The 11,750-nt window shown below is 39.8% G+C and overlaps 1 protein-coding gene across 1 annotated transcript in view; it reads right to left on the bottom strand.

The window, feature by feature from the left end:
- Positions 1-308: 308 nt before the first annotated feature.
- The window catches only part of RBP2 (retinol binding protein 2), a 31,430-nt gene continuing 19,988 nt past the window's right edge, over positions 309-11,750 (bottom strand). The window contains exons 3-4 of the mRNA XM_020793156.3: positions 10,042-10,143; positions 309-6,848 (exon numbers count right to left, since the gene is read on the bottom strand). Coding sequence (XP_020648815.1) covers positions 6,795-6,848; positions 10,042-10,143 — 156 coding nt within the window. The 3' untranslated portion in view covers positions 309-6,794. The remainder of the gene's footprint in view (positions 6,849-10,041; positions 10,144-11,750) is intronic.

Raw genomic sequence — 11,750 nt, 5'->3', positions numbered from 1 at the left:
CTTATGGGCTTTTTCCTAAGGACTATGCATGGACTATTTTCTGTTACCTAGGGAATACCCTTTATGGACTTCTTTTCTTGGAATACTCCATATGGACTATGCTCTTGTAATTTTGTAAGGACTATGGTACGTTTACTGGATTTTTCTTTTCTAAGGATAATGGGACTTTTACTGAATTTTTCTTTTTAGTACAGGGTTTTTGGTTCGACAGGATCACTGAGGACTATAGCCTTTTTATAACCTACTTGGATTATTTTGTTTTACTAATGAATTACTGGACTGGAATTGTTTTTATTCTTTTAAATGGCTTTTTGTGTTTTTGTAAGGTTTTTGAACACTTTTCTATTTTTCATGTTTTCTTTGCCTCACTACATCTTTGTAACTAAGCAGCACAATGCTAGTTTATTTGCTTTGGTTTAATTTGGCTTTGATACTTAGAAACATGCTTATTCTTTAATAAAATAAAGATTATAAAACTCAATTGGTTTTCTGAACAGTACACTTGTCATAGGGTCATCATGAGAGTACTGCCTCGGCCTAGCTTACTTTAGGAGTCCTGTCAGTGGTGCAAGTTAAGTCTAAGGACTACAAAGCCCACTAGACCTTTTCATAATAATATCTGAGAGTACAAGGGTGTTCTTATGTGGGCAGACCTGTAAGAGGGAGTGTTGTAGCATGGCTAGCTGAGTTGGACTCACTCAGCCCATTTTAGCATGTGCAAACTCCTGATTGCTCTCTGTCCAGGCTTACACGTGTGTTTTCGAACCCGTGTTTGCTGACATATAGCTCTGGAAACTACATTAAGATGTTGCCTGGGCAGTGTAGGTTTAAGGTGGTGAAGTCTGGCAGGGCAGTTGATGTGGTACTTTTGAGAGGTTGCTGTTGTTTTTTAATGGAGATAAATGGGTTTGTTAGGGGGCAGCCAGATGTAAGCTGGATTTCAATAACAGACTTCCCACACAGATGGGAAAGAGCAGTATTCGTGGGGATCCTTTTCTGGATGCCCCATTTCTTTCTGATGGAGCCATGGGAGTAGTTGTTGGAAATGAAACAGAAATGTTTCATTTCTGAAACATTTGCCCATTCTACATGATTAATCTGTGTATTTCATCCCTAGCATTCATTAGACTGTATTCGATTAATCTCCTTCCTTAGTAACCATAATTAGAAAAAAAGCTTTTGTTTATGTTGTTCAGAAATGAACAACAGACCACTTTACATGTTGTTTCAGAGTCTGAAGGCTTCCAAAGATTATTGTGTCTGAAATATTTACCCATTTAATGTGTTAATATGCCAGGATCTATTGACTTGTTCAGCTTAATAGTTCTATTTCTGGCTTGATTTCTCTTGCATTTATTTCCATATTCATAATGTGAAAAGTTTTTAAAATACTTCCCAAGACTGGATGTCTACCTCGACTCCTTAACATCAGCAGGTCCTTTCATGAGGGAATGAAGGGCACTGTAGTTTTTGATGTCTCAACATCAGATCCCTTTGACATCCGAAGCGGAGTGAAACAGGGCTTTGTCCTTGCACCAACTCTTTTTTGGGATTTTTTTGCTGTCGTGCTGAAGCACGCCTTTGGAACTGCTACAGAAGGTATCTATCTCAGGACTAGATCAGATGGAAAGCTCTTTAATCTCTCTAGATCGAGAGTGAAGACCAAAGTCCAGCTGAAATGCATGCGGGACTACCTCTTCACCGATGATGCAGCCGTTGTTGTCCACTCTGTTGAAGACCTCCAACAACACATGAATTATTTTAGCAAGGCCTGCCAAGACTTTGGACTAACTATCAACCTGAAGAAAACGCAAGTCATGGGTCAAGGCGTGGACTCACCTCCCTCTATTAACATTTCCACACAAGTATTGGAGGTTGTTCATGACTTTGTGTACCTTGGCTCAGTGATCTGTGACACGCTCTCCCTAGATGTTGAGCTGGATAAATGCATTGGCAAAGCACTTACCATGTTCTCTAGACTCACAAAGAGAGTATGGCTTAATAAGAAGGTGACAATATATACCAAGATCCAAGTCTATAGAGCCTGTGTCCTGAGCACACTCCTTTACTGCAGTGAGTCCTGGACCCTTTGTGCATCGCAGGAGAGGAAGCTGAACACCTTCCATATGCGTTGCCACCGATGCATTTTTGGTATCACCTGGCAGGACAACGTTCCAAATAGAGTAGTCCTAGAATGAGCTGGAATTTTTAGCATGTACACATTACTGAAACAGCGATGTCTACGTTGGCTTGGGCATGTCGTGAGAATGGCTGATGGTCACATTTCAAAAGATCTCCTGTATGGAGAATGAGTGCAGGGAAATCGTCCCAGAGGGAGACGACAGCTGTGATATAAGGATATCTGCTAGCATGATCTGATGGCCTCAGGAAGGGATCTCAACCAATGGGAAACCCTGACATCTGAGTGTTTAGCCTGGAGGCAGGCATTGCATCACAGTCTCTCCCAATTTGAAGAGACCCTTGTCCAGCAGGCCGAGGCAAAGAGGCAGTCCCAAAAGCAGCAAAATCAGGGAGCTGGACAGGGGACAGATTGTATTTGTCTTCAGTGTGGAAGGGAGTGTCACTCTCAAATTGGTCTTCTCAGCCACACTAGATGCTCTTCCAAATCCTCCATACAGAGACGTTACCATAGTCTTTCGAGACTGAAGGATGCCTAATCTAATCTAATTTAATCTAATCTATTTCTTTTTTTTAAAAAAAAAAAACATCACTTCTAGACCCACTCAACTTCCCTCTCATGCACACTCCACCTTATTCCCAGCTGTATGTCTCCCCTACAGGAGATCCTCCCTTCCCAATCCCACACCATGCCACATGACGACTCCTCTTCCCCACATGGACAAAAAGCATCCCACTATGCACTCCCCTCATCCCTTCCATGCCCCACATGCCCGACAGCCCTAACCAATCCCTCACACCATTTATAACATGCCCCCACACACCCACCCCTCAATAGAGGGGTTAAAATCAGTTAAATGTGTTCCTAGTTAACTCCAACACTTGAGTCCATGTCTGTATTTCTGGAGCTGGTGGACAATGTATACCTCTTCCGGCATGGATTCATACACTGGCTTGGAACTATTTTCCCCACATCTCCTGATCTGACATAGGCAGATATAGGCACCAATTGGTGCTTCCCACAAGGCTGTGCTGGGGATGAATGTTGGTGCAATTATAAGATCCTTCTGCACCCAACCAGCCCTTTTTACTTTGAGTTAACCTGCCTACCCTGGGTCCAGTGTGGCTGAGGTGGTTGCTTCAGGGCCAGATAGGAATTTTGGGTCCGTCTCACCTGATTGGCATATAAAAGGTGGGCAGACGTATTTTTGCCTATCGTACACTGTTTATCCATGGGATTCCGTGGGCTATTCTAGGTTTGAGTCACATTTAAATAGATCAAACTGTCAGGTAGTGTGGAAGAGAAGGTGAGTTTCAGTGAGCTCCCAAAAAGCACATGGGGTCCTGCTGCACCCAGCATCACAGCAACCAGGATCTAGCATTTCACGTGCTGGGATGAGGGCTGAATAAGGTATAGTCCCATTCATTGCATGTCTTAGTTCTAGACAATTGGATGGATGGCAAATAGGGAAGTTTTTTCTTCCCAATCTGTGGCCAGCTGGGTACAAGCTGTTCAGGGGACAGCTCTGACCAGGGGCTTGGGACTCACCCGCTTAGGACTGGAGAGGGGGTAAGATATACCATTAGAGCCTGCCCCAGGGATCCACATGACATCCAGGCCCCTCTGCAGGATGAGAGTGAAGTTTAAAAGCAATAAAGTGTGGCCCTAGTTAACTCCAACACCTCTGTCCATCTCTTTATTTTGGGAGTGAGTAGGCAGAGATTAAATAGCAGTGGTGGAGGAAAACATTGAATATTAATTTCATGAACTTTAAAATATCATGTGAATAAATCTACAGTGTTTTGGAAATTCATAGTATTACTGTATATTCCAAAGTGTCAATAGTTAACAAGGGACGACAGTGGAATATTTTAACTACAAAAATTCTCAAACGCTTTCCAGACAGTTTACATGTCTCCTCTACATTTTCTCTTTTGCATTCTTTTTCAACAGCTCCACAGTTCATCCCAAAAGCAGTCTTGACTGCCACTAGCAAAGTTCCATCTCCCACCTCTCCAAATGTAGGATATCCACAAGAATAATCACAGGCCTGACACTATACTGATTTCCTACTGATTCTGCCTCTTATCACACAAGAGGTGAATTCCGAGACAGGGCTCACATGATCAGCATTGCTGATTTATATTAAAAAAAATCAAACTAGTGGCAATCCCATTTGGACATAAGAAAAAAAGCTCTCTTCTTTCTTTTGATCCTGAAGGATTGAGATCCAACGGTTGGACCCTTATAAATTTTAAACAGAAGTCTCCAAGAGCTGCAGATGGAGATGGTATTTGTAACAATCTGTGACAGATTGTTACCACTGATCATACAGGTAATTCATTAATTAATCAATTAGTGTGTGTTTTTCTGTGAATGGAATCACTAGCTAATTGATCTATGTGGTTTTTGGCTGAAAAAAAAATCTATTTCTATATAAGGCTTGGACACAGACAGATAGAGGTAAAGGCAGAAGCAGATTTTCCTTAGAGCTACCATTTGGTGTTGTCAGAATTAGAGAGTTAGTCTGGGTTAGGAGTGAGAATGAATGTAGCCTGTTTTGTGAAGAGGTTGTGAATAACAGTGAGGTCTTGTTAGTACTTGTTTTAAACCAATCATCTATTGATGTATAAAGTAGAGACAGTGCTTACATTTTAAAGAAGTATAGTCTTATGGTTCTAGACTGAAGAAATTGGCAGCTTGAAATGTTCATATATTGTATCTTTACCTGTTCACTGGACCTTTTTTATTCCTTTGTGTTTTTTTTTTAAAGTAAGACTTGTTGATTATTTTACAGATAGCAGTCATAAGATACTGTTGTTATCTAGATTGGTGATCAGTCCTATGGCATATGTGTAGCGAAGTGAGCAAAACTGTTCAAGAAAAACATTCTTATTTTTAAAAAGTGCCCTTAGCTGTGGCAGAGCCAAAGCAGCAGTGCAAAAGAGAACACTGTTTATTCACTCGAAGATCAAGAGAAAGAGTACCTATTTACACATTTAAATGGTAACCTCAAATTTAATGCAGAGTCTTGAGAGGTGGTTGTCATTTGCGTCGCATTGCATGTAGGGAGAGATGGTGCATGAAGACTGGAATACTATTCACTGTTCTTTGCAAATTTACTACCTTTCTGAGGATTTGCATGGAGGATGGTGATGCTGAACTCTAATACCCTTGCTCTCCTGGTATATGGCTATTTTAACTTCAAACCACTTGAGTAGAACAGGCTTGTAAACTGAGGTCTGTAAAGAAGAAACAATGAACTGGAAATGTTTATTTTTTGATCTATAACTCACAGAATCTACTACCAGCTATATTAGCTAGGCAATTCTGAGAGCTGTAGTCCAAGTGCTGTCTTAAATATTTGTTTCCTCCCTCAGCTTTCTTCCCTATTTCATTCCCAACTTACCCTACAAAAACGATTACGGTGCAGCAGTAATATTTTCAAGTAGATGAGAGAGGCTGAGGTAACTGGGTACCTAACATGGGGTTTGGCCTCCCACTAGAAATACTGGCCATTGTACATAGTTGGGAAGGAGTGTTCCATATGCGGCCTGCATAGATTATCTGTCTTTGTACAAAGAAGCTCAGGATGCTGTATGTGTTTTCTTTCTTGAATTGGCAGGTTGAAAGGTTGTTTCCTCCTGTACTGTTCAAGTTCTAGAATATTACTGATCTGATCACATCTTTTCTTTAAAAAGTAATTACCGTATCTTTCCATGTACAAGACTATACTTTTGTCTAAAATCTTTTTAGACTAAAAATTTAGGGTCGTCTCATACATGGAAGTAAGCTGAGGAGAGAACAAAAACAAGTAGAGGGGAAAGCAGGAATCAAAGTGATACTGCAGCGCTATGATCCCTTTCTCCCCACACTTGCTAAGCCCCACTTAGATTTCTTACTTTTGGATTAGAAAAGTGGGGGGCATCTTACACATGGGGGCATCTTATACTCGGAAAAATACGGTACGTACTGTTTGTGTACTCTTAATATACATATTTCAGGATTTCATTAGGATCCAATGCTCATCTTCTTATCCATAATCACTATAGCTCTTTGAGGAAATTCTAGGTGTCTTTAGAAGTAATACAAGCAGGTGAGAACAGGACTGAGTCCATGCTTCTCATTTGAGTCCCAAACTTGACACAATGGTTTGAAACTGTTTATGGAACCAATATGTTTCATTCTTTTCTGCCAGCATTCACACCAAATTTTACAGATTTTACAATAATCTGAAATGCTGAATGTGTTAGAGAGAGAAAAAAACCCAGAAGGAGTACAGTATGATACTGGTTTGGTGTTGAGACAGAATCCAAACACATTAGGGATTAGAACATAGAGAACCAGTGTGCTATGGGAATAGAGTGTTAGATTAGGACACAGAAGATCTGCTTTCAAATCTCTGCTTAGTCTTGGAAATTGCCAGGGGCACATGGAAATAGTAAATCACTATCTGAACATTCAGAAAACAAGGTTTTCTTTTGTGTGTGTGTGTACGTGTGTTTGCTTGATGTAGTTTAAAGAACTTTCCCCCTCATTTCATAAAGCAACAGACCTTTGACAGTGCCAAAGCTGGGTTTTATTTATTTATTTTTCAACACAGCAAGTGACAGAATAATTACACATTATTCAGCAGCACTAGATTCATTACCATTCACTTTTTGTTCTTGAAGACTTGATGGCACACCTGGTCTTCACATGTCAGCTCCTACAACATTAAAACCACCAATGAGCACAGACAGATTCCATTTGCGTTTCTTACAGACAGTACCTTCTTTCAAAACTCTGGGATAAAACAGCTGAGCCACTGCATTAACAGTGGGGCTGGGCTATTACAAGGAAAAGAGCAGCGTATTTTATGTAACCAATCAGCCAGCAAGCACTACAGGTTGCGGTAATTAGATTTTGACACTTGAATTCGGTTTTTAAAAGGATAAAAATGAAAAATGCATGGAAATTGCTCTATAACAGCGGGACATTGCGTAGTCTATTATTAACCAACATACTGTAATTTATTAAACTCACTGAAGCAATGAGGAAATTGCAAAAAAGAGAGGAGGAAAAATTTAAAAGGTAACAGGAGGTAAGTGCAACACTTTGTTTTCTACCCAGTGTCTGCAGAATGTGGACCCTGATTTAGAAGGCTACACCAACTGTTAATAATGTAACCAATGGGATTATTCTAGATAGAAAGTACAGTGGGGTCTTGACTTAAGAACGGCTTGAGTTAAGAACATTTTGACTTAAGAACCGCTCTCATAGGAAAATATTGACTTGACTTAAGTACTTAGATTTGAGTTAAGAACTGAAAAAAAACCCACGTGGGAGGCAGGGAAAGTGCAAAAAGTGAACTTTCAGTTAACTGCTGGCCAGTGAAAAGGGTGCCTGTCTGCTTCCTCACTCCTCCCAGTGTTTAGAGAGTGGATTGGAAGACAGTCTTCAGACTGCCTGGTACTGTACTGCCTGGACTGTATTTTCCCTGCCTTCCCTGAACCTTTCTTGACCTAAGAAAAAAAGAAACAAAATATCCCCCTCTAGTGATCGAAGGTGGAATAGCAGCTTCCCATTAGTTTCTATGGACAGAAAAGAGCAGATACGGATCAAATGGTTTTCAATGCATTCCTATGGGAAATGCAGATTTGACTTGAGAACTTTTTGACTTGAGAACCGCCTTCCAATACGGATTAAGTTCTCAAGTCAAGACCCCACTGTACCCAGAAGTGATTTGCCATTCCTTTCTTCTGGGGGTGCTCAGGAACTGTGTAGCTTGGCCAAGGCCACATAGGCTGGCTCTTCTGGGATGCACAGTGGGGAACTGAACTCCCTGTCTCGGGCTCCCTACCTCACCACTGGGATATCCAGCCAACTGGTATTTAGCAGGGTCTTAAAAGGGGGGATACTGTGAATTGTACTCCCCTCAATATTAAGTTTTCTCAGCTTGGCCATTAGCAAATCTCATGATAGTGAATAGCTAAGATAATAAAGTCCTCTGTGAAGTTTTAGAATTTGAAGCAACCCTACACAGAAATATCTTCAACTGACACTATTAAAATGCTTGGAATTTAGATAAACAGGGGACCTCGAGGAAACAAATACTGCAGCAAGAACAGGAGCATAACAAAAATCAGCCCTCCAAGGCTCTCCTAACTTCTCAGAAGGCACTGCAAGTCCTCAATGTTCTCAGCAGTTTGTGATCCTAACTATTCTCCTCTCTTCCACCTAACAGCCTGCTAGAACTGACTACATCTGTCAAACTAGACAATATGCTTAGCATGTATTGAGCAGGGAATATTTAATGTCTGAAAATCTGTGCCACTGTTCCCAGTTTCAGCAGCAGGACTGGAGGTAGCTATTTTTTACATTAAAGATTGTGGGGCCCCCATGCCTTTACCAGGATGACATGGACCCTTAGGGAACCCCAGAACCTAGGGGAAAATCAGGAGGTTTTAACTAGCAGAAAAAAAGGCTGCAGATAATGGAAGAATTTTAGCCAGTAACTACAATTATTTAAAGGTAATGATGACTTCAACTGATTTAATTAACTTGCAAGTCAATGTGTTTAGAATTTGGTTATGAAAAGCAATGCAGTTGTAAATGGAGAATACAGGCAAAGGCCTTAGGAATTAAGGAGCTACATCCAAATCTGAGGAGTGTTTATTTTGATAAACTCAAATCTTTCCTTCAATTTCTGATCCACATCTTCTAATGATTTTGCCAATGAAGTGAAGATTCATTCAGTCTTCCAGTAGAGAGCTTTCAAAACTGAACTGGAATGTTGGGTTCACTCCAGTCTTGTCTCACTTTTCAGATGGTTCTTTTGGGTATTGTTATATAAGCTTCCTTTTACCTTCCCCATACTTCACTGACTGCTTATTTTCTTTGTAGGCTCTTGTAGCTTAACTCAGCTTTACTATTTTTCTAGTTTGGACTTCATTTACCAACTCAGCTGCATGAATTCATATTCCCATTCCATAAACCTCAGTGGCAATATATAATATGGTTTACAGACTACCATATGCCCTCTGATTATTTTTGGGAGCTATTTTCTGACTTTTTTCTTTTTCTTTTCTTTTCTTTTCTTTTCTTTTCTTTTCTTTTCTTTCTTTCTTTCTTTCTTTCTTTCTCTTTCTTTCTTTCTTTTTTCTTTCTTTTTTCTTTTTGCATTATTCCTTTCACTATCTCTAGGCTCCAGAATGTCATAAATAAGTTAAATGACATAAATAAGTTAAATTGACATGGATGGGCATAAAAGTTACTTTAATCATCATCATCATCATCTTAGCACTGCAGAGCTAGAAGGGACACACACACACACACACGGATCATAAAGCCCAGCCCTTGTCAGAGAGGTACAGCGGGAATTGAACTTCTAACCTCCGGCTCTGCAGTCAGATATCTAAACCACTGAGCTTCTTTTAACTACAACTTCCTGAATCTCCCACTCAGCATGATTATGTTGTCTGAGAAATTCTAGACATTGTAGTCCAAAAATTGAATATTTCAAGGTCTGCTTGGGGTTGTCTTATTTCCTTCTACAAAAGCTCTAACTATAATCTGGATTGAGAATGGTGATAATTAATTGGCCAAATATCACCCAGTAAAACAGGATTTACTATTATGTTTTCAAATCCTCTCAAGACTGTGGATCTGCATATAGGCTGAAACATATAGTGGTGAAAAAGACAGTACTAAAAGCACAGTATTGCATATACTGATAAGAAACAGAGAAAACAAGAATAAAAGAGATGAGGATGCTCAAGTGGTTTCAAAATGAGATTTCAGTACAGATAGGGGAGCAGAATAAATAAAAACAAGACTATTAAAAATCCTCAGAAAAATGACAGGATTTTGCTGCAGTACAGCCTTTGGCTGTATTTTATACCAGTGATTTCAACTCTTACCAGGTGCAGTTTGTCTCCTTCAATCCATTGTTTCCATCCTCTATTTTTCTTTTCACCTTTCTGCACACAGATTAGTTTATCTCCATCCCAGGTCACTAACGACTGCAAGAATCAAATGATACAATTCAGCAACATCGTATAAATCTGAAATATTTGAAACAAATCTGAAGAGACTAGAAACAAAGTGACACAGTGGTATCATGCAGTCATGAAAATATCACCCTGTCCTCCGGCAAAACTCTTAAATTCGAATGGAAAACCAACAGCATCACTTAAAAAATTTTTATGCTCCTAGTTTCCAGCTATTTTTCCTGACACAATGACCCGTAATGCACATACAAAATAAAAGAATGTAATAAAATGAATTTATGATGGAATTTGTCTACAGAAGGGGAGCACAGTGTGAAATCTGCGGCATTCCATTGTCTCTAAAAAGAAAGCTACAAAAGCATTATAAAACACAGCAGCAAGAAAAGCATAGATCACTTGAAGTAGCACAACATGACACACACACCCCACAAGCATAGTATACTCAGACACTCTTCTCTTTCTGTGGCTAGATGTCATGCGTGTTCTGTCTGCTGTGCATTAAAGTACTTTACAAAGGACAGACCTCTGTTTGGAAAGATCCACTCTTTGAAAGGTTGCTTAATTCCCAAGTATGTTTTGAAAATGAGCAATTGCAAAAAGGGAGAGAAGGAACCTTGAAATTGTCCACCAACACCTTCATGAGCCCCTCAGACACCTTCCTCTCCACTCTGGTAAGATGTACTGTATTTCTTTGGAAATGATGGCAATTATGTCAAAATTTCTATTTAGATAGATATTGGAATATGCCAATTTTATTGAAACTTGCACCATCTTTTCCACCTTTTCTCAATTATGCATTTGCTTTTTTGGAAGCATGTAAGTAGCAATGATAGTTAGCCATAAGGAACTGTTCATGGTGTCACTTCCCTTACACTTCCTTTTTCTCTTGATTTGTCAGTTGCTCCAACACTAGCAGAGAACCATAACTTTACTTGGAGATTTGTGGAAGATAATTTTCAGCATTCTCCACAAGCAACTCTTGTGGAGGGATTCATAGCAATTAAACATCAAGACCACCTGCTGCTAGCCATTCAAACAGGAGTCACCTTCAAGCAGAAGACAATCCTCTGTAAAGTTCAACACATTACTGGTGGGCTATTCTCCACCATATCCTCTGGTGTAGTGTCTCCCAACTGGGGGTGTGCGTGTGACTCCCCCCAAAGGGGGGGACAAAAGTGTTTTCTAATGAGGAGCAGGTTGCCTTATATGTGTTGTAGCCCTTGTTAAATAATTTCTTCCTTGATCTTTTGGAGTGGGATGTTAAAGTTAGCGTATATGTGTATGTGTGAGAAACAGGCCCTTTGAGGGAGAAAGAAGCCTCTACTGTCTGAGGAAGGATAGCTTTACCCCATTAAAAATTCCTTTTCATGCAAATGTGATGGTGTGGTCACAGGCTGTTGTAAAAAGGGGCCATGACTCAAAAAAGGTTGCAAATCACTGGTCTAGTGTATCTCTGCCAAAATAAAGATAAGCAACTTTGGCGATCTCCTCTGAAGAGGATTTCCTACAAATCTTATTTATTTTTTATTTATTTAAAAAAAATTATCCCACTTTTCTCCTTGAAAAGGACTGAAGACAGCTTACATCATTAAAAGACAATATTTAAAACTGAAAAAACC

This window comes from Pogona vitticeps, chromosome 3 (assembly GCF_051106095.1).
Source record: "Pogona vitticeps strain Pit_001003342236 chromosome 3, PviZW2.1, whole genome shotgun sequence".
NCBI lineage: Eukaryota > Metazoa > Chordata > Lepidosauria > Squamata > Agamidae > Pogona > Pogona vitticeps.
This window is presented reverse-complemented; position numbering and strand designations above follow the sequence as displayed.